Here is a 27524-nt window from a genome sequence, read left to right as displayed (position 1 = left end):
CTAGTTTATTGACCCAGATGAAGGCAGCCTGCTGAGACCTGGCCCCCACTGTGGGTGGGGAGAATTACTCTCCTCTGAATCATGGGACTGGCTGATACTGCTCTGGCTTTCCCGTCAGAGGTCACTCTGTGTGCTGGAGAGCGGTGAAATACAATCAAATGCCTCCAGTTCTAGCTCCATCCTGCCACTGTGACCTCCTGGTGACGTTGGGCATATGACTGAACTTCTCCCAGCATCCTCACCTGTAAAATGCCCACATGATCTTTTGGTTTCTTTCAAGATTTAAGATGATCAAGATTTATGATTGATGTACTTTACATCCAGAAAATACAGTCATTAACGTTGCAACAACTATGTATAGTACCAGGTGGGTACTGAACTAATCGGGCAAATCGCTGTATAAATTATATAAACATCTAACCACTATGCTGTACACCTGAAATTAATGGGAAATAATACTGAATGTCAACTGTAACTGAAAAAAAAATTTCTAAAAAAGGTTTACAATAGGTATTAGAATAAAAAGCCCAGGCATACATAGCATCTTCGCATAGTGTAGCATTCCCACCATATGTCACTCTTCTGGGCACTGTACGTGTTCTGTCATATTTAAGCCTCATAACATCCTTACAAATGGAGAAAAATGAAACTCCAAGAGGTTAAAATCTGCCGGAACTCTTACAGTATGTAAGTGGTTAGGCCAACACCCAGTGAAACGAACTTGAGAATATCTGCTCAGAACTGTATAATTTCTGGAAAGGCAGTGATCTACTTGGCTCCTACTTTTTTATTAAGAAAGTGAAACCTAAATAGCCTCACCATAAGCTCACCTGGTTTGAAGGCCTTGTCTTCTCTCAATAGGGCATTCAGACAAAGTACTCAGAACTACACCTGCCATTTTACAGCTCAGTGGTTTTAATCTCATGAATAAACAGAATGTTAATTGTTTGCATTTTCAGGGAAATTAGGGTTTTCAAGGCAGTCTAGTCAAGCTTGGAATTTAGTTAATGTAATCCAAATTTTGCAGGGTTTGGATTATAGCAGCCAGACTGCTGTTTGAAAAATTGAAACCTTTAGCCCCTTTTGATGGGAGCTGTTTAATTGAAAATTAAAACCTCTTTTACACCCGTATTATGTGTAGTTTTAACTCACTTTATTATTCAAGTGCTTACTCCACCCTTCGAAAGAGCTATTCTCACCTGTGCTTTTCTCCAGCCCCAAATTTTGCAATTTTAGAAATTATGACTATGGTGAAAAAGAAAGTAGAGGCAAAAGAAATTAGTAATGTGCTTTTAATAAAGTAGTTGAGGTGCTTATCGTGTTTCCAGCAAGTGGTCAAGTAGCTGCTTAAATCAACCTCTCAGAAGTTTTTATGTTTTAATAGGTAACTTTGAAAAAAAAAAAAGCCACACTCAGTACTTATAATAATTGATGACATTCATGGTGTAATTTTATCTGTCTCAGACCTGAAAGATAGACATTTTTGTCAACAAGCCCTCAAAAAGATTTCTTAAGCAAGTTCCTGTAAGAGTTACTGTGTTACCCGGAATGTCTTTTTTTTTTACTGTAGACATTTAGCCAAATACTGGGTTCCTCACTTTATTCTCTTCCCACTTCTATCAGCCCTGAACCTACCGCCTCAGCTTTTGTTCCAAAACACAGATGGTTCACCATTGCTTACAGGATGAGGTCAGTTCTTTGACATCAAACCCCCTGGCCATCTGACCCCATCTTCCCTCTTATGGCCTCACGACCAGTATATCCCTCCACAGACACCACAGTCCATTAGCAAAAATCCACACATCATCCTGGGAAAAGTTTATTTTCACAACTCTGTGCTCTGCATGGTACCATTCCCTCAGCCTTACCAATACTTTCTCTTCCGGGTTAAAGTCTTACCTTCCCAATTCTATTTTCTCCAAGAAGCCCTGCTTACCTTTCCAGTCTTTTATTCTTCTCTATGTCCTTAACACCAAATTTATTTATTGCTATATTGTCCATTTTTTATAGTTTGTTGTTGATATTCCCAGACCCTTGCCCATGTTGTCAATTCTTTGGTGGCAGAGGACTGGCCGGGTTCATTGTCACTCCCTTTCTTCCTGCACCACCAGTTTCTAACTATGAATGTATCCTATGATCATTGCCTGATAAGTGTTTGTTAAATTGAATTATGACACAGATCTCTGGGGGGTAACAGTATAACCTGGACAGGTAGACTTTACCATCTAATTAAAAGTTTGGTTGGAGAAACCCAAAAGTAATAGTGCTCATGACTCTGGGTACTGTATATGTTACTGATCTTGGGGGAAATGAAATAGATGTGAAAATATCTTTCCAATTGGGAAAAAATATCTTCAATATTCATCTATTCAATTAAAGCTACATGTAAAAACAGCAACTTCTCTGTGATTCAGGAAATGGTGGTCACATTTGTAGGTGAGTCTGACCCTTTTCTTGACCTCCACCCTGCCTGTCATTTCTTGTTAGCAGAAAATGCATGGACTTGCGTTTCACAGCTGCTTGTAATTCCGAGTGCAGAAAGGAGAAAAATCCAAACCAGTGGGTGCTGGTGAGTCTTGGACATTTCAATTGTGCGTTAGGAAAAGAATTGGACTCACTTTTGACAACTTGCTGATAACTATGTACCTAGCCTTGTGCTGGGTGTGACGAAGCATAAGATAGAAGTGCGGTTTCATGGGACCATTGTAAAGAAGCATGCACTATAGGTTGGAGGAGTATAGAAACACTCCCAGCTCAACACGAAAAATATGAAACGCTAAATCAGGCGGTGCCATCTAACATGTGTTTTAGGGTTTCAGAAGGGAAATTACTGTGGTGACGTGGCAGAAAGGACTTCTTAAAACCTAAGGCTGGGCTTTAAACATATGAGTAGAACTTGAATCAACATAAATGACTGCAGGGGGAAAGATTACTTGGACCTTTATTTAGAGAAATCCTAGGATGGAGAAATCAAGAAGGGAGGATTGCAGAATGCATTTAGAGGACATTTGGGGCCCAATGTGCAGAGTAGTGCACTACGGTAAAGAGGTACGTTGGTAATGGGGCTTTGGCTATTTTTCTCTGTTCTAACTAACACAGCAGTTCTTAGGCTTTTCTACTTTTCAACACATCAAGTACCTACTGTCTACGCTGGCCACCGAAGGCCAGATGCTCCCCTGGATCTAGAACCCTGCAAACCCACTCTTGGCTGCTGGTGCTGATCATTTCTTGCTTGGTGTGTGTGTGTGTGAGTGTGGGGGGGGTTGAGAGTGTAGGGTAGGGGAAGGAAAAGAAGAACTGGAATAGGAATAGGGCCTCAGTATCTGTCATCTTCAAAGAGTTCCCCTACCCTTCTTTGTCTACTTCCGCTATGCCTTTTATGAAGTGTCACCTTCACGTGCCCCAGGGTTCTGCATGGTTACATACTGAGCTGTTTTCTTTCTCTTCCAAAGCCTGTCTGGTTCTCTGCGTCCTATTGAGAATGAACCTACCCCCCACCCTCATCCCCCAAGTCACACCCATACACCTAAACCGTCACATGCACACACCAGGATCAACTCTAAGAAATGCTCTAATTTCTTCTGAACTCTCTCTCCACTCCTTCTTTTACTTATCAAGTCACCTACTAAAGATAAAATAATCACCATCAGAGTCAGGCAGATTCAGCCACCTAAAATGAGTAAATTAGTAAGTCTTTCTTAGCTGTGGTTTACCCATCTATAAAATGGAGCTAATCATGCCAGCCTCATGGAGTCATAATTAATATTATTCTCACTCTATTTATTACAACAGCCTCTTCTAATTAATTTGTTCTTCCCACTCAGCCAGAATAACCTTTCTAAAATACACATGTAATGAAATCACTTTTATGCTTGAAATACCTTCAGTGAATCCCCATCCCCTACAACATAAATTCTAGACTCTTTGGTACAGCATATAGGGACATTTCTTATTTTATCACTGCCTGTCTTTCCAAGTTTCCGTACCTCACCCTTCTCTCTTTGATAAATTGCCCCTCATCCTTTAATTCTCAACTCAAATGTCACCCATGAAAAGACTTCCATCTTTTTTCCTAGGCAGAAATAGTCAATTGTTCTATTTTTCCATTGTTCCACTATCTTTTTTTTTTAACTTTTGACTATTACAGTGCAGTTATTATTATTCACTTAACATTTCCTTCTCACTAACTTATGAGCCTCTGGAATAGTCATTTTATACCTCTAAGGCTTAGAACAGTGGGTCCACTCAACACATGTGTTGACTAGATGGATGGATACATGAATGAAGAAATTTTGTGCTCCAACAGTGTTAATATTTACACATACTAGCAGCGCAGCCAGCAGATACTCACATACTAGTGTTTTCATACTGTAATTGCAACTTCCGACGTGTAATCACTCAGAAAAGAGCCTTCATGCACTCCTATTCTTACCGCACTGCTTGGCAACTTCACGCAAATACAAACATGTCTCACACTGGCTTGGAGATGAGCTTATGGACCACCCAAGTGGAGGAGGCTCTCCTGCATTATCCAGTCGCCTTTGAGAAGAGTTACTCTTTTCTAATCCACAAAAGACCCCGCCTCATTCTGTGTTGTAGTCTGGCCTCCTCTTGGGAAGATCTAGTCATCCAGGAAAGTGCCCATGTTTAAAGAAACAGGATGCTGTGTAGATTTTTATAAAGACAAGGCTGCATCTAAAAGTGACTTCTTAGACCCATATGCTGGTTATTGTTCCAGATACACTATAGGTAAAAATGCATATAAGGTAATTCTGGTGAGGAGGAAATTCAGAGACCAACCTCAATCACCGTATCATTAATATTATTACCATCTTTATTTTTTATTCTATTAGCAAGTTTCATTCTAAACTTATGTGAATAAACATTATAATAGCTAATCAACTTATTGGGCTTTTGATATGTGCAAGCTTATGACATGATTAAGAGCAGTTGATTAAGTTTTTATCAGCAACCAGATAAAGGGACACAGACTAATTGTAGTTAGTCATATAGGTAAGACTGTATAGGCACTCCTTACCTGAAGCCTTTAAGGAATCTGCCTTTTTTTCCTGTGATCAAAAGATTCTGATCTGCCCAGGTCCTTTGGTGCCCTGATATTTGCCTTTTGAGTTTTTGTACATTCTCCTTTGCGAGATGTTAAGAACAAGTGGTGGTAGAATTCATAGGAGTAACAGATGTGCTTCTGAAATACATAGACATATATAAATGTATATACATATATATGTGTGTATATGCATATACATATATACACCAGAGGTGCAAAAAAATGTATAGAAGTGGACCGTGTTGCTCAAGCAGTAGTTCGCTATAATCAGAAGTGTCTGGATGCTGATGGTAACCACTATGAGCACCTCTTGTAATTGCAGGAGTCAAATGTGACTTGTATTCATCTTTTGTTATCGGTATACATTATTACAATTTTAATAGATTTTTCCTTTCTTAAAATGTGTATACATTTTTTGGCACCATATGTATGTATACACACATACACATACACACACACATACACATATCTTTTTTCTTCTCATCATCTGACATTTATCATCATATTTAGGAATCCAGATACCACTTGAACTGGCATAGTCCTGCTTGCAAAAGAAGAAGAATGCAATATTTATAAACTTCTTTCCTACTTTAGAATATTACTCACCTAATTTTTCTTCACCTGTGAGTTGTCAAACTCTGCAAAAGACTGCACAAATGCCTCAGGAGGTCAGGACTCAGAATCAAACTGAGGTGTCAACCAAGAGCCAGGAATTAGGAGTTCATTTGTTTAAATTGTTCATGTCTAGACTAACTATAATTTCCATTTTGTCCTGAGTGGCCTTATTAATACCTGGGTCCAGGCAAAATTGATAATAGCACCTTCTTTCACTCTTAATGTGTCCTGATTTTCATAACTGTATGGTCTGTCTATTCATGTCATTTGTTCATGAAATTATAATCTTAGAGTTTAGATTGACTTCTAATGATTCTTAAAAATCAATTCACTTCTCACCATCATCTACTCTATTCATATTTTATGGCATAAAGGCAGAAATTAGAACTAAAAAAAACCTGCCTCTCATGATCATGGAAAAGATGGATAATGGCATATATGGTTCTCTTGCATTGTGTCTGACTCAGAGTAGGTCACCAAATACATTTCCATTTCCATAAAGCATTGCTCTTAGACTTGCCACAGGTCTAATAAAAGGAAATGTTTTGAAGAAAGGAAGGCAAGAAAGATTTGTTGAGCTCTAAGCCTCAGTATATGGCAGGCATATTAGCTGCCCTTCCTGATAAAGTAGTAACATTCTACTTCCTTTCAATCAACAAATTTTCATGAAAACAATGTATTGAACCTTAGGAAAGGGTGAGAAAAGCTCATTAGTTATTTTCTATTAATACGTGTTTGAAATATCCTAGGTGTGGCTTATAATTTTGCATTTTTAGGTGTCCTGATGCCTTTGTTCAAAAGTCAGCAGTATTATCAACTGTATGATAAATTGATACCTGAGACACATTTTCCAGCCTCTGAAAAACCATGCGCTTTAAATATATCTCAATATGATCTGTGCATTGGACAGTAAAACTGTATTCAGATGGCATTAATGGATGATCTTTATGCACTGGTATACAAGACATAAAGTCAATGCGATTTCCTTCATTATCACCAGAATTATTTTCAGAGAACCAGTTCTAACATCAAAAAAGATATCTCAGTGTTTTACATCCTTGAGAGGATGTATATTGAATGCTTCTTAGATGATCAATCTGTCCATTTGGTTTAGATTATGGGTCATATGTTTTCCTTTGGGGTTGATTGTGTGGGTACTATTCTAGAGCACCCTCTGTTATCCCCATTCAGGAAAACGGATTAAAAAATACATTAGAAATACCACATCAAGTTTTGTCCCTGTCCTCTGCAAATTAACTTTATATTCACTCCTCCCCAAACTTATAAACATCCACTCAGAAAAAACAAACAAACAAACAAACAAAACCCAGACTTTAGAAATTAAATTGCTAAAAATTTTTTATCACGGAAATATTTTCCATCTGCCCATGTGTGTCAAAAGTAGGGTTTAATGTTAAATGTTAATGTTTCTTTTTATACACACATGCACACACTGTGATAAACATGTAGAAACAATATTTTATGCAGTAAGTCAGAACAAGAACTTATAATTTGTATAATATTAACACATTACAAAGCATTCTAACTCACATTAGTCATTCATCAGCACTGGGAACACAGTAAACATATCACTTCACTAAGCACCAAGGAATATAACAATGAGCACTGAAGGAAGCTGCTACCTCTGCCCATTTTTTCCTCAATCCGGATAGCAAGTGACAAGGAACTCATGAAGATTATCTTTTGCCCAAGGGAGTATTCTCTAGCCATAAGAGGATGAAAAGAAGGCTCCTTATAAGATATATCCTTTAAATAAAATAGAAAATGTAACTCTGTAAATGATTTTGTATTTATAATATTTTACAAATGCAAATCAAGGGAAGGAGCATGAAATTTTTAGTTTGGACCTACCTTAGAGCTACCCAAATAAAATAAATTTAAAACTATATAAACTATTTTGAGTAACTAAAAAAGCCACAATCTTTTTTTTTGTTGTTAAAGGCTTCCATAGGCTCATTTTTTGTTTGTTTGTTTTATTTTTCTTTCTGAAACCACCGTTTCCTGTTTTCAAAACCTAAGGAAAAGTAAAAACATTTGCTTTAATTATCAAAACTTTCTGCAAGAAGTGATTTTTTTTATGAAATTATCCTAGTTGGTTGAGTGATACATAAATTTATTACTCTTTATTACCTTAGATATTTTCCTCACTTCTAGTTTTCTATTTCTATTAATAAAATATGGATACACAGTAACACAAGAATTCTTTATGTTCTATATATTACAGTATTATATTTGCATAGTATATTCTGATTACTGTGTTCATGTAAAGTTATGATATTATTAGTAATTCTATAAAAAAGAAAACCTAAACTATCCATTTCCAATATTTTGAACCATGTTCAGCTTCGTTTGAATTAAAATAAACCTATATACATTGAAATTCATTACATTATTTCCACAAATGTTATATTTAAATTTCTATGTATTCACTTACTTATTTGATGTTTTTTCATTTTGAAAAATGTTAGAGATTCAGTACAGCATGCAAAAAAAAAGAAATTCAGGAGTTTTAAGACAAATATAATTGCAGAACATATAACACTGAGAATAACACATTTTTTTTATTTGCATGTAGTTCTTTTAAGAATCCTAGATAAATAAATAAAAAAATTAAACCTAATAGTAACTTTATAGTAATAGATGGATTAGCTCATCTTTAAATCTTTAAAGTCAGAGTAAATGGAAAACCATCTGCAGTTCACTAACATTAACTGTGAGTAGGCCTGTATGGGATCTGGTTACAATGAGCCAGCTCCATCTGTCGTGGCTGGATACATATCAGATACACTTTTTTAGGTGACCCCTTCCCTGAGGATCTAGGACTATGCCTTGCATATAGTAGGCACTTAATCTTCAATGAATTAGTATCAGTTTTATGCCCCATTCATAAAGTTAAGACCCCTGGGATCAGACAGTAGTTTATATCTTTGTATTAACTGACTTTCCATCTTCCAGAATCTAATTAGTCCACTATTCCCTAAATCAGTGCTTAGAAACGAGCCAAGTTAACTAAAGACATCCAATATTTGATCCATAGCAAAAAGCCCTTTAAAATGCTTTAAAATTCTGAGCAATAAATGTGTCGTCTTTAAATCTCCAGTGTCTCCTCATTTGATACTTTGTGGTTCTTGTCTTCAAGCAGGAGTGTGTTCTTTTTTTTTCCCTTAACTTTTTATTTACCCATGAATGATGCCTTCCTGGAATTTAAAAGACATTTTAGAGAATAAAAACATAGCACACAAAATTAATATTTGATTCTCACGTCTTTAGATGAAGAGATCTCAGACTCATCAGTATACCAGAAATGAGTTTTATGTTTCTTTACGGAAGTAGTGTGCAAATGCTAAATTACCATAAATCCAATCTTGCTTGTTGATAGCATCAAATTTCTTTAAAGTACTTTCTGTTGGATATGTTATGAGTTACTTAATTTTCTTTTGTGGTAGTGATTTCATTATAACCAACAAAAAGTTAACCAGTGTCAATACACTAGAACGCATGGGTAGAATGCTCAAGCTTTAAGCTGCTCTCTCTTATGTAGAAAGCATTTCCAGAGTTCCTTTATCTTACCCAAAGCTCTAATCGTATGACATCTGATTTTCTTCTACATAATGAAATTCACAATGTAATCAATAGCCTCACTAAATCTAAGGGGTGCTATACGCATAGAGCTTTATGCCTAATATATGGCTGTGCTTGTGGGCTTGTTTTATGCCTCTTCCCACAAATGAGCTTGGAGAGTGAGAAACTTCATTAAAAAGACATTTGTCAGGATGCTAGAGGAAAAGGCAAATCCTCCACAGGCCACAGACCCACTTCCCAGCCAGTACAGGATTACTCCCCACAGGAGTCATTTATTGCTTTACTGGCCTAAGTGATGGGGTTGTTAGCATCTATTTTGCCTGGCTGCTTTGCAATCTAGTTGCTTTTAGAGATGAGAAAAGTCATCTTAATATTCATATAGAACTTCTGTCTCACTTCATTTCTTCCAACATTGATCTTACAGTGTCCCATGGGCAAAGCTTATCCTCTGCTCACTGAAACTCCAAATGTGCATGAGTCCAACAAGCAAGGTATTGGGGAAAAAGGGCACAGCTTGCCCACATTTTCGTCAACCCACCAATTTTTGCAATTGTTGCTTATTTCAATTGTTCCTCTCATCACCACCACCACCCTGCACCGCCCCCCGCCCCAGCACACACACACACATAGAGTCTACATCTTAATTTCCACTTCTTTATATGCCCACAGTCATTGGCCAGCAGATTTTACATGTACCAACCTATGCTGAAAACAGAATATGGGAATGCACTAATTGGTACATTGCTTGTTGGAAGCTTGACATCCTAACTTCAGCTCTGATTGATATTAAAATAATTTTAAAAATTGTAATTGTAGTCTGTTAACAAGATTTAAGTTGTTTCTTCACAACTATTTTATAAATAAAATGAGTTTTGGGGAAAGTTTTAGTAAGAGGAGTGTTGGGTCTGCAAAAGAATGTCATAAGAGTAGCACTTGAAAGACTCAAAGAAAACAACTAAAATATATGCATGTGAGAAAACAACCAGTTATTGTCACTGACAGCCCCAATTGGCTTCCTCTATACCATCCACTGATTATAATTGCTTTCAGAAATAACTCCCTGAAGTGAATAAAGTGGAGAATTTGCTATATTCTTGTATGTGTTTCATATAGATTAAACTCCCAGATGTTTTTCTATAAAAGACCTACCTAATAGGTATTCTAGAACTCAAAATCTAATCAAATAATCTACAAATGTAACAATAGAAATAGGGATTTCCTGTGGTAAACACCATTAATTAAATTTGGATGATAGTATAATTATTTCTGGTTAATTTCTGGCTCAATTCTGTTAAATACTATTTTCACAACTGTTGAGCACCTAATGGAAGGCAGTGTTTCCCATGATGTGTCACCAAAGAAGCCTTCTTCCTATCCTAGTGTGTTTGTAAGAAATATTCAGACCATGTGTATTGTGACATACCCCTCAGTCTTGACGCCATATTTAATACCTCCTTCCAAGGCACCTATGTAGCACAAACTCAAAGTCCAGTTATGAGATGAGCTGTGCTGACCCCTTGTACAGAAATAATGATAATTTGCCACAAAGTCATTCCAGATGGGCAACAGTGTAGGCAACACCTCTTGTAGCATAAAGGAGGCTGGCACTACTCTTAGGAGCCCTGTACTATACTGAGGTGTCCAGGACAGCAATACTTAGACTAGTACTGTGGGTGTACCTTTTGCAGACTTTTAACAAGAATATGGTAGGGGAGAGCGCAGCGGGGAAGAGGAGAGAGCAGCTTTTCAGAGTGGAATTGAATTTAGCTTATTGATAGTCCATTTTCATGACAGGTTTTCTTCTCACACAGAAAATAACGTTTTCTCATAAGGTATAAGGGTATTAACATTCTCAGGCTTTCTTTGAGGTGGCCAACATAATCTTGTTCAATCGTTTGTGTACTTTAAAATATTTATTATTTGTTTCTGTTTGTTTTGTTTCATTTGTGCTTTCAAAGGATACAGCCACTAACATTCTGATATACTTTCCCAATGAATAGGTCGTCATGGAGATGGAGGTTATTGGCCAGTTGATACCAATTTGATTGATAGAAGCACCCTCAATGGTAAGTATATAAATTAAGTTCTATTGGATTAGTTACATTAATTAAATGGTTAATTCTAGAGTGTCTGAGGCAAGTTTCCAATTGATTGCAAGTGCCAAGACCCTTGGACTTAGGTAGGGTCTTAGTGGGAATAATAGAAACATGAAGTTATTAACAAACCTGTAGCATATTCCATCAGATACAATGCTGATGAAAGGTGACAAGTACACAAAACAGCCAGAAAAGCCCAAGCATAGAGAATGTTATAAAAGACACAGGGCTGTTAAACACCTAGATTTTATAGTATTATATGTATTTTCTATATTTCCAAAAGTTGGATTTTATTAGAGAGAGGTGATATCTAAGATAGATTAAACTGAAGCCCACTTGGTTTCATGAATTGATGTTACTGGTACGTGTTGCCTGAAGAGTATGTTTCCTCTTCGAAATCTTTTAGCACCTTATTGCTAATTTTCCTTCACACTGTCAAGAGTAGACATTCATGTCTGTTCATCCTAATGGAGCATTCACACATCTGTTGGCTTTGACAATGACCAGAGGGAGGTCATCCTAGAACTGCATTGAAGAAGCAGGTTGGCATTGGAGATGTCTTCTAGAATTTTGTCCTGAGTTTTGCTTAAATAGAAACTTCGGGAAGTTGGATTAATACTGGCCACATGCCCAGGGACGGATGTGTATGTGATAACTTCCTCCTGTAGGTTTTTATTTTTTATTTATTTTTATTTTTTGTATGTTGTTATTGCTATTGCTTGGCTTGGTTTACTAAAAACATACTTCATATATTCAAAATACAAATATCAACACATGAGCCCATCACCAAAGTTAAGATATAAAATATTCCACATATAATTGAAATTTCTTGTATGTCTCTGCCTTATCACATACTTTTCCACCATTCCCTCCATTTCTCCCAAGTATGTTTATCATATAGTATATGTATCCCTAAATATTATGATATTATTATACATGTTTATAACTTTATAGAAATAAAGTTATCATACTATATGTATCCTGCTGCAGCTTGCATTTCTCTTTAACTTTGTTTTTAAGGTTTACTCATGTGTTTACAAAAGCTCTCCTTATTTCCCTTTGCGGCTGTGTAGTGCTCTGTTAGGAAAACAACATGACTCATTTAAGCATTTCAGCAGGTTTTCATGATAAATTTGATTAATTACTAGCTAAATATCCATTTGGGTGGTGGTCTGTTAAAAAAAAAAATCCACATGAGAAGCCAAAATTGCAATCTAAAAGTTGCTTGCTGACCGTGAAATTAGAATACGGGAGTGAGTTAAGTGATTATTTCCTATCATAGGCTCTAATAATCTAATGCATTCATTTCTAAAGAGGATATTCTATCTGGGGAGCAGACTAGATGTTCTAGTGAAAGGCTCAGTGTTCCCTCGCCTCTGGGCAATGGTGGACTCAGGAATATATTTTCAACTGTTGACTCTTCCTTTTCTCTAGGCATACTCTGCTCTTCTACTTATGCATTTTATTTAACCAGACAAGTATTTTCTGACATGTAAGTTTCCTAAATATATTCCAATCAAGCCTCTCTAAAGTTGTTTCCAGAATATTCTCTCCGGCTTGCTACAACCTTCAGCACTTCTTCTTTCTTAAACAGGTCTTTCCTCATTGAAGTCACATTATTGTCTTTTGTAGGTATTTGAGTTTTAGATACCTGTGATAGCTAGAGCCTGGCTCTAATAGTTCCTGGGCTCTGATATACACAAGAGACACTTTAGTGAGCTCAAAGCAGACACATGAGAAATGGGATGTAACAGACCAAGGGCATGCTCCCTAAAATGGGTTTAGACATGATAGTTCCTTGCCCCCAGCTTTGTAAGTTTCATTCTCTTGCCACAAATTTTATCTGAATTTTCAACAATATGCCAACATACTTCATGCATTCAAGCAGTCAGTAAGAAATGCTACAAAGCTTTCACTGTATGCAAGGTTCGTGCTGCGAGCTATGGGCACAGATGGAAAAATAGACACTGCAGGAGCAATAGACAAAGAGGGAGAACGAACCAGGTGGACACAGCAGAGAAATACTTTCCAGGAAAATGAAAGAGAGTGAGAAAAATCCCAGAGATGGGAGGAAGGGTAAAGAAGGTTGTGGTGGAAATGGTATGGAAACATAATCATAGTATTTCATACCCTGAGATGGAGAGGTTCTAGGTTTGGGATACATACCAGGAATTAATGTTGTCCCCTTTAGAATGATCCTGCAGAGCTGATTTCAAGATACTATTTCTATGGGAGGTTCAAGTTGGAATTCATTCCTGGCTAAGAGCGTGACTATACTAGCACAGGATAGTACTTTTTACAGAGACAGAGTACCAAGAAACCAAAGAAAGAATCAGCATAGATAACAAAGAAGGAACAAGGATCTCACAGTTCCCATCCACTACTGAGCAGTGATTAAGTGTGTGAACAGGTGTAGCAACTGTCAGCCACAGACAGAGAACTGGGTGGTCTCCTCAGCTGCGTGTCCTAAAGAATTGAATCACGGATAGAGCTGCCAAATTTAGCACTAAGAGATACAGGAGGCCCAGGAAAATTTGAATTATTTCTCATTGCCTATACATATGAGATAAAGGAAAATGTTTCAAGGGATTACCACTGCAATATTTTTCAATGTACATATGCATAGGCAACTAGAAATAAGTCAAGTAACTGGGTCTCTTTGTTTTAATTAATAAATCTGGCAATTCTAAGTTTGGGTCAAGTTTGAAACTTTGGTAGTGACTGTTTGAACTTGCCCTTCAAAATAAAACAAATTCTCTGATTGAAAAGAAACCCCAGCCCAAATCTGATGTGAACAGCTTAATCAACAAGAATGTTTCTTTTCAGAGGAGTCAGACCTCAGCTGAATAGAATGATAGTAACTGAGAGAAAGGCATGTCATTTTATTTTTTTCCACTTTATTTAATATTCCTAGTGAGAAACATAATCGGAATTAATTTGATCTGATATACATTACCTCACAGGAGAAAGTCATGAAGATAAAACAGATGAATGGCATCCAGTGAGTATGAACCAGTTTAGATTATTGGCATTACCCTTTCTCAATTTTCTGCATCATTTAATGATGCTCTAGGTATTTCTTATTAAATGGATGGGATGAACAAAGCACCTGAAATATTCCTAGAATCCTTACTGGAATAACAAATGATTATAGGCTACTTGGCTAAGGTGCATTGATAACCTCAGAGAGACATGGATGATGGAGGACAAACTTACTCTGTTTCCTTTGCTATTTTGCTAGCAGATAAATGATAGTAAATATGTAATTTGAGTTTAGCTTGGGCTATTCCAAGCAAATCAACACAGGCATCTGAAAATTTTAGCTTCTCATGAAAATTCTGCTAATGTCGTATGCCTTAAGAACGGGCTGTATTTTCTAATTAGATGGACAAATGAAACCCTGACTGATAAAACTCCAACCCCATCCCGTCTTTACAAAGTAGGCTGCATCAACAAGAACATTTTAAAACCTGAGTGTTTGAACCTCATATACAATGAAAATTTCATGTATCTCCTCTTAGAGTGACAGAATTATAGAGGTTTCCTATCTTTCCCTACACTTGCTGGATTCATCCTTCAAAGCATTGTAAGAGAATAATGACTTATTGTCATGATACTCAAGCCAGTTGCAATAAATTTAGACCTCACTAATCATTTACTTTCTCCTATAGCATGTCACTCTTTTTAAAATGCATTCTTGGAGTTCAAATAAAGGAAAACAAAGATATAATTCATGTTTACTCTTGTAGTTGGAAATCCTTAATTAAATTAAGGAAACTGAAGAGGTTTCCTAAATTATTTTATGATGACAAGTAGAATCAAAGCTAATATGTGGTGATACAGTCGTATTTTACTTTTATGAGCCATTCAGTTTAGAATTGAAGTACACATTCTTTTTTTTTTTTCATTTTCAGGTTTTTTTAAATTAAATTTGTTGGGGTGACATTGGTTAATAAAATTATATAGATTTCAGATGTACAATTCTATAATACATCATCTATATATTGCCCATTCTTACAGTAGAAAAATCTTAACTTTTGAAAATGTGATTTTGTAGTTGATATTTGTATGAGTGACAAGAACACTGAAAATTATTTCAATTCTATCATGCTTTTCCCACTGGGGAAGATAAATCACCAATTTCTTTTTGTTGGTTGCTCTTCCTATAATTTTGAAATTAGTAATTTTGGTTAAGAGATCTACAAACCCTACAACATGTTGTTATATTGACTTCAACCTTTGAAAACTAAATTAAGTTTAACATTGATCCTTTGGCGAAGCATTACTTAAAAACCAATATTATTAATTTTTGAATATTCAGAATCATAACTTCCACTCTGTGTTTAGGAGAAAAAAACATGATTTGCCCTCTGGTTTTGTAAAACTTTTCTGTATTGTTTTCAGAACTCACTAACATTTAAATTAATCTAAATAATGTTTACATAAAAGCTCTTTCCATATTTGCATGAAATCATCAGCATAGATTGGTAAGCTATTATAAAACACTCAATAGACACCTTAATGCCAAAGGAAAGATCCAGAAGTAAAATTTTACAGTTGTTTTCCCAACAGAAAGATAATTGGAGTGTTCCATGGTCTCAAGTTGTATTCTAAAAGAGACCCTGCCCACCTACAACCCAACCAATATCTATCCCAAATGATTTTAAGGATCCCAGAATAATCCCAAACCCAGTTTTCAGAACTGACTTTGCCAGTGATTAGGACTGTGTGAATAGAGTTGCTTAAACTCGTTGGGTTTCGATTTTTCATCTGAACATAGAAAGTGTTAAACTAGATCAGAGCTTCTCAACCGCAGAACTCTTGCTACTGGGGGCTGGATAATTTTGTGTTTAGCAGCATCCCTGGCCTTTACCCATGAGATGCCAGTAGTATTTCCCCCATCCCATGTTGTAACAACCCAAACTGTCTCTAGACATTGCCAAATTTCCCTTGGTGACAAAATATCCCCAGAGACCTAGATTCTCTTTCCTCAAAAATTGTTCCAGGGTACATGCGTCCTATGTGAAACTATAAGAAAAAAAGTGCTCCAGTATCAAATAAGCATTGAGAAACTTGTTCGGCAACTCACTTCTCTTTTGCCTGGTCCTCCACTTCTACCTCAACAGTAGAGGTCTTATTCTTGAGAGAGCTTCTCTGCTCATTCTATGAGTATACTCTATATTTTAGTGATCTATATTTTGGAATACCTAGGGCTTTAAATTCCATGTATGTGACAACTGCCAAATCGACATCTCTAATGCAGACCTTCTAGCTGCCTCTCTATAATTGATCATAAGATCTCAACCCTGACATATTCAAGACTGAGCATTTGTTCTTCCCTCACTGAGCCTTCTTTTTCACCCTTTCCCTCATCTCAGACATAAGGACTATTGCTTAAGCCTGAACTTGACTCTTCCTGTCTTTCCTTCCCCATATGCAACCCACTTTGTTCATTTACTTTCAAACAGTGCCATGTACTGCAGTGGTCCATGGCCTCAAGTTCTTTGCTTGATTGCATTTGCCACCATCTCAGTTCAAGCTGTCATCATCTCTCACCTGGAGAACTTCAGTATCCTCTTAGCTGGTATCTCTGCTTTGACCACCAACCCCTCTCTACCCAGCAGGAAGAGATGTCTTCTTAACACAAGTCAAGTCTGTTGTCAGTTCCTCGCTGAAAACCCTGACATGGTCTGTGGTTATACTTAGGGTAACTGAGTGTGATCTCTAAGGCTCTGTATGACCTGGGTCCTGTTTCTCCTTCCAGCCTCATTTTGTGCCATTTCCCCTTTTGCTCCCAATGTTCCAGAACATGACCTGCTCTTTGGTCCCTCGTGAAGGAACAGGAGCTAACTCCTAGCAATCAGTACTCCATGCTCAGCCTAAATGTGACTTCTAGGAAGTCTTGTATGACCTCTCTCTTCCTCCCATGACTATTTTGTCCTCATATTACATCTTTTTGCATAAACTTTACTTTTCTCTTAAGCACCAATTGCAGTTGTAATTTTATATTAATCTGCTTCATGATTTGATCACTGTAAGTCTTTTCCAGGTAGTTGTAAACTCCATGATGTCAATAATCATGCCTCTTTTGGGAGTGGGAGGAGTGTGTGTGGGGGGTGGGGAGCCATCACAATATAATAATATGAAAATTGTTTTCAGACCACACAATATGCAAGAAGACCATGACATGCAAATTATTACAAAACAAACAATGTACGCATGGCCCAATAAATACGTATTAATCGTTCTATACCCTGGCTATTGTTCCCGCTCCACCTTTCAAGAAAAGTCGCTCAGAAATGGAGTTTTCGTAACTCCTTCCTAACACCTACGCGTTGATCCCAGGTGAGAAGTAACCTGACTTGTCTATTCGTGTCACAATTACTCAGACGAGTTACAGGTTTTAGGAAGGGAAAAGACAGGTCATTTAATGTATAATTTTTCCTTCTCTGGCCCAACTTGTTAGGCAGGCCTCTGGATATATCAAAGCTGTGTGTACTGATCTCATGTGGTTTCTTTTTGCCTGCTTGAATCCTTCCACGGCTTCCCCTCCAGGTGTATTGAGATATAATTGACATATAACATTGTATAAGTTTAAGGTGTACAGTATGTTGATTTGATACACTTACATATTGCAAAATGATTACCACCATAGCATTAGCTAGCATTTCCATCACATCACATAATTATCATTTCTTTTTTGTGATAAGAACATTTAACTCTGTTAGCAGCTTTCAAGTACAGAATACAGTATTATTATGCTGTACATTGTATCCCCAGAATTTATTCATCTTATAACTAAAGGTTTGTACCTTTTAATCAATAGCTCTCCATTTCTGCCCAACCCCCAGCCCCTGGTAATTCCCATTCTAGTCCCTATTTCAATGAGTTCCACTTTTTAAGATTCCACATATAAGTGAGTCATAAGACAGTATTTGTCTTTCCCTGTCTGACTTATTTCACTTAGCAAAATGTCTTCAAGGTCCATCCATGTGTTGATCACATCATCACACCCACCGCACCTAACTAGAACTTTGATACATATTTATGGAATAATCAGATACATTCGATAACATTCCTGCCCCACCTCCCCTGGCAATTCATAGTTCACATTAGCATGTTCAAAATTCTGAGATTTGAGGAAAGAAATACGTTTTCTAACCTAATTGACCAAGGAAACTTTTTCCCCATAATGCTGATTAATATTTCATTTTACGGAACATTGGGCTTGATTATATATGATTTCGTTTCCAGCTGATTGACTATATGACCCCCTTATTTCAGGGGGAAATGCTTAGAAATATTCAATGTCATATATGAATTTCTGTTCAAATCCAAAGACCTGTAAAATTATTAAGGCATAGTTGAGCTCAAAGTGTTCTAACAACAAAACTGTTATCAGGGAAGACTATAATTGTAGGAGAGAAGTTCAGTCCTCAACTAGAAACGTTCATTGGATCCATTTCTCTCTTCAGAGCTGCACTTGTCAACCTAAGGTTCACCTTATTTACTTGTCTGTTGACTTTGTGTAGCTATTAGAGCCCAGCCATTGTGGCAGTGGGATCAGGTCCTCAAAAATAGGTGCTAGGACTCCTGGATTCAATACCTGCTTTGTTTTCTGTAAGAGAATTAAGCGCCCAGAGAACTGGTCTATCAGTGAGCTTACTGTGGGGTTTTTTAGTGCAAATATGATAAGAAACATAAAATATTTTTGAAAGCCTACAAAGTATTATAAAAACAAAAGACATTATTTCATGAAACCAATTTTCCTAATCATTGTCAAGCCTTTAAGACCCATCAGATTATAACATATCTATGTTTGCTTTTATTACATTTAATAGAAAAAGCATAAACACTTTTAGGGTGATCAAACATCATGAAAATAAAAATGGATGGAGTGCTCATGTGATTTGAAAATAAATCGATTCCCCCTCACTGATATCTGGGAAACATCTAGGTCTTGCTTTCTCAGACTATGGATACCCAACCATTATGCTAACACCAGGAACAAATGCATGAGGATACTCTATTTTTCTTTAATTTGGAAAAATCACATAGAATGAAACCTACTGAGCCGCATCACAATGTCTGTCGAGTGCCCACTGCAGGGCATGGGGTCAGTGTGTTGCATCCATTATCTCATGAAATAAACACAGGTCCTGGAGGATATTTGCAAGTCTTTGAATTACACCTTTTAGCGTCTCCTCAGAAGGCTGAAAGGTGGTAAATGTCATTATGTCCCTTCTGGAGTCAGGCTGTCTCCCAGAAGTCTTAACTGCACTAATCTAGACTTGTGAATTCTAAAATTCTCCCTAATTCGGAACAGCCTTTTGAGGTATATTAAACATACAGTTGATCTTCATTATTCACAGATTCTGTACCTGTGAGTTCACTGACTTGCTAAAATTTATTTTGAACCCCCCAAATCAATGCTTGCGGTGCTTTCATGGTCATTTGTGGACATGCGTGGAACAGTCAAAGTCTGAGTAGCCCAGTGCTCACAAACTCAGTTGACATGGAACAAGGAGACTTGTTATTTCAGCTTTCATAGTGTGAACAAGTGTCCTTTCCGTGATATATTTAGTGCCAGTTTTTCTCATTTTTGTGTTTTTTGTTGTTGGTTTCTATTATATATAAAGTAGCCCCTAACTGTGATGCTGAATGCTGTCTAGGGCTCTTATGCTCAAAACGCTGTGATGTACCCTTCGGAGAAAATGTGTGGGCCAATTAAATCCACTCAGGTGTGATGAGTGGAGTTTATAGGGATGTTGGCTGTCAATTCAATCTGATGAATCAACAATATTAAAATGAGGTATTTTTTAACAGAAACACACATGGTCATATATTGATTGGTTGATAAAAGTTTTGTCACCAGAGGCTCACTGGAACCTAACCCTGTATTTCCTCTAGAACAGCGGTTCTCAACCTGTGGGCCGCGACCCCTTTGGGGGTCGAACGACTCTTTCACGGGTCGCCTAAGACCATCGGAAAACAAAAAGATATTTACATTACGATTCATAACGGTAGCAAAATTACAGTTATAGAGTAGCAACAAAAATAATTTTATGGTTGGGGGTCATCACAACATGAGGAACTGTATTAAGGGGTCGCGGCATTAGGAAGGTTGAGAACCGCTGCTCTAGAAGCAATACTTAGTATTCTTAAATTCAGTTCAGTGTTTCTGTCAACTTCATAGGCTGTAACTTGTGCAAATAACAAGGATCAACTACATCAAGAGACACCATTGCACTTGACTTTCTTAACTACCCATTTGATGTCAGATATTCTGATCATTCAGCTTTTGAATTGAGACTGGGAAATTAATGAAAGACCTTGAATGCTGACTTTTAAACTGATGGGGACATTTACAAGGAAGTCATAAAGGACTGGAATGGGAGATTTATAATAGGAGTTCGCGTGAACCCTTCCTCTCCGAGGGAAATGACATCAATATGATCCCACAGTCATTATTTTTTGACTTGAAAAATGATGTCTTTTTGGGTGCAAAGAAAGAAAGAAGAGTAGACATCTGAAAAAAAATCTACTTTACAAAGTTTTTAAAAATGTTCATAAGGTGTACTGCTGTGTACAACTCAAACTAAATTTGTCAGAAATGGTGAACTCAAGTTATGCTAATAAAAATCCATGCTAATAAAGACCCTCCTGTCTCCATTGTAAGCTCTCACATAAAAGGTTAATTTATTCCAATGAATTAGTTTATTAAGCACAGAAAGGACAGATTGAGAAACTATTGTAAAATGACTTTTTAAATTGTAAGTAAAACTATGATACAGAAAGTTCTGACCTTTCATTACTTGCAACATTTCTTTGTAGTAAATGTAAAATTACTTCCAGGAAACCTTATTTCTTTCATTTATAATCAGAATATTTTAACAGATAGTGCTATTAAAGACTTTTGATGAGTTCCCTCTCCCCAAGATTCTTATATCAGAAATGCTTATTATTTTTCCAATAATAACGAATCGGCAATAGTTTATTTAAGCTTAGGTGATGATCTTTTCAAAAAAGCAGTGATTCTTCGATAACTTGTCAAAAGAGTGTTTCAATTTTGGGGCAAGTATTGGGTTGTTATTATCATTTTTTTGAAGCTAATTTATCTTTCATGTTGAATATTATTTCTAAAAATTTTGTATTGGGTCGTCGGAAAAGTCATGACGTATTTTTCTTTGTTTTTCAATGCAAAAATACATGATGACTTTCCCAACGACCCAATAGTTTGGTAGTCCACACCAGAAGTATTCCAAATGGTATAGAGGTTATTAATATAGGCAACATTTTATTTGATGTTTCAATAGTGTAATGATATTACAAGCATTTACTCTGTATCAGGCATTGAGATGGTTGCTTTGTATGAATTTTCTCTAATTATGACAGTAATTGTATGCAGTAAGTATTATTATTTTCATTTTACCAATAAAAACATTGGGGTGGGAAGGCCTAAATGTTTTGCTTCAAGGGGTATAGAAAGCTTTTACAGGTTGTCAGAGAGACACATCCAAATTAGATCTATGAACATATCCAAGCTTATTGCTTTCTGCTACTTTCTAAATTAATTTATAAATAAAATTATAAGCTAATAGTTACTTTTTAAAAATGTATGCTTGAAATGACAAACATTACATAGAACACAATATTTCTGATTGATCACTGACTGAGGGTTTAAAGAAAACAATTTAAAGAGTCATTAGCCATTCTTATTTACATAAGCAAATTATCAAAAATGTCTTATTCTATTTTTGCCTAAATATTGTCTACCATAAAGTACTGTTGCAACACAGGAAAATATTCATCAGGACCTTATGACACTCTTTCGAACCTAGTGACAGCTTTTAAGTGGCATCCACACACCTTCGACAGGTTGAAATTTAAATGTGCTTTATAGATAGCTTCTTAAAGAGAATGGAGGTAAATCGTGAGTGGTTGGTGTCAAATAGTTCATCCTTTACAACATAAAAAAATAGCATTTTTCTCATAAACCTTCGTCTTCTCTGGTTCTTGTCACATCAAAATTCTTATAGTACAAAGCAGCATCCTTCTTCCCTTCTCCACCTTCTAGCCAATGTGATAGTTACTTGTTTTTAAAATTCAGATGTAATTCATATAACATAAATTCACCCTTTAAAAGTCTACAATTCTGTGGTTTTCAGTATATTCACAGGTTGCGCCATCACCACCATCTAATTCCAGAACATGTTTATCACCCTGTACCCATTAGCAGTCTTTCCCCATACAATTCCCCTCCACCCCTCCCATCCCCCCATCTACTGGCAAACACTAACCTGATTTTGTGTCTGGCTTGTTTCACTTAGCATCATGTTTTCAAGGTGCATGCATGTTGTACCATGTGTCAGTGCTTCATTTCCTTTCTACGGCTGGAGAGGATTCCATTGTATGGATACACCCCATTTGTTTATCCATCCGTTTGTTGATGGACATTTGGGTTTTCACTGTTGTCTATTCTGAACAATGTTGCTATGAAAGTTCCTGTATGAATGAGTTTTTGTGTGGGCATAGGTTTCATTGACCTTGGGTAGGTGATTTAGATCTTTCTTCTCATGTTTCATTGCTTTCTTCTCAGCTTCAGGAATACCCAGAACAATAGGAAACTCTGCACATCCTTAGCAGAGCTTGATAAACACTGGGTTGCCATGTCTCCCTAAACCTGACCTTCCTTTGCCTGTCTTTTCCCAGAGCCACCCATTGGCCAGATGCACCCCCCACACGGCAGTGTCACTCCTCAGAAGAACAGCAACCTGCTTGTGATCATTGTGGTCACCGTTGGCGTCATCACAGTGCTGGTGGTGGTGGCCGTGGCCGTGATTTGCACCCGGCGCTCTTCAGCCCAGCAGAGAAAGTAGGTAACAGCTGGTTCCCAAAAGGAGGAAGTCCCTGCCTGACCCAATTACCATCTTTTTGAGTTATATTTCTGGTGGCTGTCTTCCTGTGCTCTTTCATGATTCACCACATGTTCCTTATCTCTTGACCTGGGCAAAACCTTGCCTTTTGTCCATCCAGACACATAACTTAAGGAGTAAGGTCTAGATTTGCAGACTTAACAGTAGAATCCTGGAGGCCCATTTTGCATTTCTGTTTGATTGTACTTCTTGAGGCTAGATTCTTCCTTGCAAGTGAGGGCAGGTGTTCCTCCAGGAACACTTAGAGAATGGCCTATTTATGGCCCTCTCTGCAATTAGGTATAAAAGGTTGGAGATGTGTATTCCTCTGAAAGTGTTTATGTATCACGTTGGCAAGGAGGCGTGTAGGCATTTAATCAGTGCTTGTTGCATGAATGGCTACATACAGAATACCTAACTCAATGTAGTCAGTTAGAGTGTTTAGTTTGGAGGCAGTAGTTAGGGAGGAAGAGAGATCCAGAAATTCAAAATGGTTCGTATTTCCTTGCTATGATTGATTCTCAGAAATTAAGAGAAAAATGGGTGGTTTAAAAGTATTTTCATCTTATGCGGCTCTATATTCTACCACAAGCACAGAATGACACATCAAATTACAAAGTTTAGAATGGAAAGGTGGCTTTAATTCAGTTTATCCCCTTCCAGCAATACCCCATAACCAACATATTAACCTTGTTTCAGCCAGTTGTGGGAATCAGCAATAACCTCTTAGTTATTCTCTGTCTCCTTGCCTCTCTAACATCTTCCAAATCCAGCCTGATATGTTCTTTCAGCTGTACTCTCTTACTGGATTAGCTATTATGGACTCTTCCTTCATTATTGTTGGTTTTTTCTGGCATGGTGCCCACTCTGCAGGCCTGAGGTCTGGACCCATAGGTGGTTTGACAAGTATACACTACATGCATTGCTAGAGAAAGATTCTGTAGCAAATAATTTTCCCTCTTTTCTTACCAATACCTCAGCCTTTCTCACTTTTTAAAACATCCCATGACTCTATTTTTTTAGCTATAGTGAATCTTCCAGAATTTTGAAGTGAGACATTTAGAAACAGGATATAGGACTATGTGTATACTGAAGAAAGTGACCAGGGTGTAGATACAGTCTTTGCATTTAATTTATACATTCACAGGGCAAATTTGATATCCAGCTGCATTCATGAAATGGGACTAACTTGAAGCTGGTGATAGCTGGTGTGCTGGTCCATTGTGCCTTCAAAAGAAAGTACCAGAATGACACCTTCAAAGAGTCAGTCTCATGTGTAAGCATTCTGGAATTCATAATCACCCACAGAGCTTCAGAGCGCTGGGCAGTTAGTAAGACTCTGGGGGAAAATTAACTGCAGTTGAGTAAAGCTTCGAATAATCTCTTGTTCTGGCATTCCCAGAATGGTGGGCCATCAAGGCAGCCCATCTCTGAAGCAGAGCTAAGAAAGAGTCACATAAAGGGAAGCAGGCAGGACACCAAAACCAAACTTGGCGTATTTCATGCTAGTTCTAGAAACATCGATGCATTCACTAAACTAAATTTAACTAGCTAAACCATCTGTAATGTGATGTTTCATTTTCTTTTCTTTCCTTTTTTTCTTTTTTGCATTTTTGTCATTGTGAGAATGTTTTAGAGATTATTGACCTGATGAACTGGAATCCTGGACATAGTTTGTCACTCCACAGAGAAAATGCAAATCTCCTTTTTGCCAAAGTGACATTTGATGCTATTTTGAGAAGTTCTCAAATTGTCTTAAATCTCACCCTAAGCACTTTGGTCAAAGCTTAAAGATTTTAGTTAGCAAGAGTAGAAGCTGAGCCCTGAGTATGACTTATTTTTTAAATTAGGGAATAAATGAAAGGATAAATCATTTCATTAATAACTGAAAACCTAATGGAAGTGAATGTGGAGATCCTGTGCTACTGCCACTTTGGTTTTCCTCCCATCATTCCCAAAGTCTCTTCATATTTACTGGGCGTGTTTTTGCATTTTTGCTTCATACATCTTTCTTTGGTAACAGACCTGTTGGCATTCATCTCTGTCTCTTTGTATATGTTAACAGGTAAAAAGAGAAAAAGAAAATTTTCTCCTTCAAGATATTTCTGAGTTTTAACTTAGTGTTTCTTGATTTCATTGAGGACCCCTCCCCTGGATACTACCACAGTTGAGTCTTTTAGAACAAATGAAGTAATGCAGATGAAAGCAAAATCAATTCCAATTTGAAACAAATAATGTCCCTTACAGGGCTCTCAGAAAAATGGGAGTTTAGTGTAATTAGTAAGATGAAGTAGGAAACCCGTTCATGGGCTTCTCAATATGTCTTGATCTGGGATTGCTGGAGAATGTAAATTTTCTTTGTGTTTTATTAGATTTCAGTTGCATTCAAATGGATTTGAAATGTGTGTATGTACAATTAGTAACACCTTATTCAAGTTAGTGTCTATGCATTTTATTCTATGGTTTATCATATTCATATGGTTTATCATGTATGCCTCAGATATAATAACCAGGTGTGTTGTCTGATTGACAGACATTCTAGTTTGTGAGATAGAAAATAAGAGAAGTTAGAACCCAAGATCTGGTTCTGATTCTATCATGTCTTTAATTAAATTAATGGTATTTAATTAAACCTAAGGGAAGGCTTCTAATCCCTATTAATTTCCTTAAATGAGAAATAGGACTAAATACTTTCTGTCATCCCCTCTGCCTTTTAAACATGGAAATTCCCCATGGAATACTACTAAATTATAGAAACACATAGAAACAATTAACTTCAGACTAATGTGAAATAACAATAATTTTGCAAAATTTTTTGGCAATTAATTAAAAAAATTTTTTTGAAGGGACTCCCCTTATACATTTTGAATGAAGGAGATTATAATAGAATAGCATAATATAGAGAAAATATGTTTTATGAAAGTTTAAATTGATGCGGGCAGTGTTCTGTGTTTTTAATAAAGTAATAACATTCTCCTGGCCAAAATGTAGAACATGTATTATGATAAGCTGGAATGTATCAGTAGATATTAAGATAAAATATTTGACATTGAGAATATCCCAGAAGCCCAGGACACATGGTTATCACCTTTCTAAGGCAGTCACCTGGGCAGGTGATCAACAACTTGCCTGAATACATTAAATTTAAATATGTAAATAAAATCAAGGTTCACTTGATAGAATCGCCAGTTGATTTGACATGTACACGTGAAGTTTAAAATATTAGTACACATTCAAATCTTGATGAAAATAATTATTTTTGGTACTGAGGATCAAATTATTTTCGGTACTGTTTACACATACACTCTTAAAAGAAATCTACTTTAACTACTACAGGTCACTTTCATTGATTTTCAAAGTTTTAACATTTTAATCACTTTTTATTATTCACCACATAGAGATTTTAACTGGCAACCACTTAGGACTTCAATGTATCTTAATTTCATCTCAGAAAATACAGATGTATTTGAGTATGTAGGACACAATTTCCATGGGTTTATTGGTAGAATAAAAATAGTCAATATAGAAAATTAGGAGGCCGGAAATCTTTGGGGAAGATTTGGATGGAGGAAAGCAAGGCAGGTATTTATACTTCCCAATTTTTTCCTGGTTGACTTATAATTATTTCTCACACTCAGTTCAGCCTTCTTCCTCCCTGAAGCCTCCCTTATATCCCCAGTGGGGCAGAGTGCCCCTGCCTCAATCTCCCATCAGATCTTGGGCACATGTCTATCTGACCAAAAGCACTAGTACAGAGCTACTATATGTCTGCCTCCTGTGAACCCTTAAGCAGAGGAGCCTAAGCACAAAGTGGGAAGGAACTTAATAATTTATTACTGTGTAGCAAAAGGATTTGTGAGAGACAGTAGCATTTTAGGACTTCAAAGGCCACAGCCAAATAAAATGGATAATCAATGTCGATTCTTACCCATTCACATCCCCATTCACAAAAGGAGGGCCGGCTAAGTGGCGCGTTGGTTGGGAGCTGGCTTGGGCCGCCAGAGGGCCCCAGTTCAGATCTCACATATGAGGGCCAATGACACTGCCCTCCACAGCTAAGATGCTGAACAACAGCTCAACCTGGAGCTGAGCTGCCATGAGTCGCCGGCAATGGGGTAGGCTGCAGCCCCTGTGGCAGTGGGTTGCCATGGGCTACCGTGTGTAGCCAGCAGCCAGGGCTGTGTGCCAGCAGCCCCCAATTCCCCAATAAAAATCTAAAAAAAAAAGAAG

General features: G+C 37.0%; 1 protein-coding gene across 1 annotated transcript in view; it reads left to right on the top strand.

The window, feature by feature from the left end:
- Positions 1 to 27524, top strand: part of DCC (DCC netrin 1 receptor) — a gene marked incomplete at its 5' end in the record, with an annotated part of 282466 nt that overhangs the window by 191471 nt on the left and 63471 nt on the right. Inside the window, 2 exons of the mRNA XM_019631644.1 lie at positions 11284 to 11349; positions 23092 to 23254. Coding sequence (XP_019487189.1) covers positions 11284 to 11349; positions 23092 to 23254 — 229 coding nt within the window. The remainder of the gene's footprint in view (positions 1 to 11283; positions 11350 to 23091; positions 23255 to 27524) is intronic.

Source organism: Hipposideros armiger, unplaced genomic scaffold (genome assembly GCF_001890085.2).
Source record: "Hipposideros armiger isolate ML-2016 unplaced genomic scaffold, ASM189008v1 scaffold_1027, whole genome shotgun sequence".
NCBI lineage: Eukaryota > Metazoa > Chordata > Mammalia > Chiroptera > Hipposideridae > Hipposideros > Hipposideros armiger.
The sequence above is the reverse complement of the archived record's forward strand: the minus strand, read 5'-3'. Positions and strand labels throughout refer to the sequence as shown.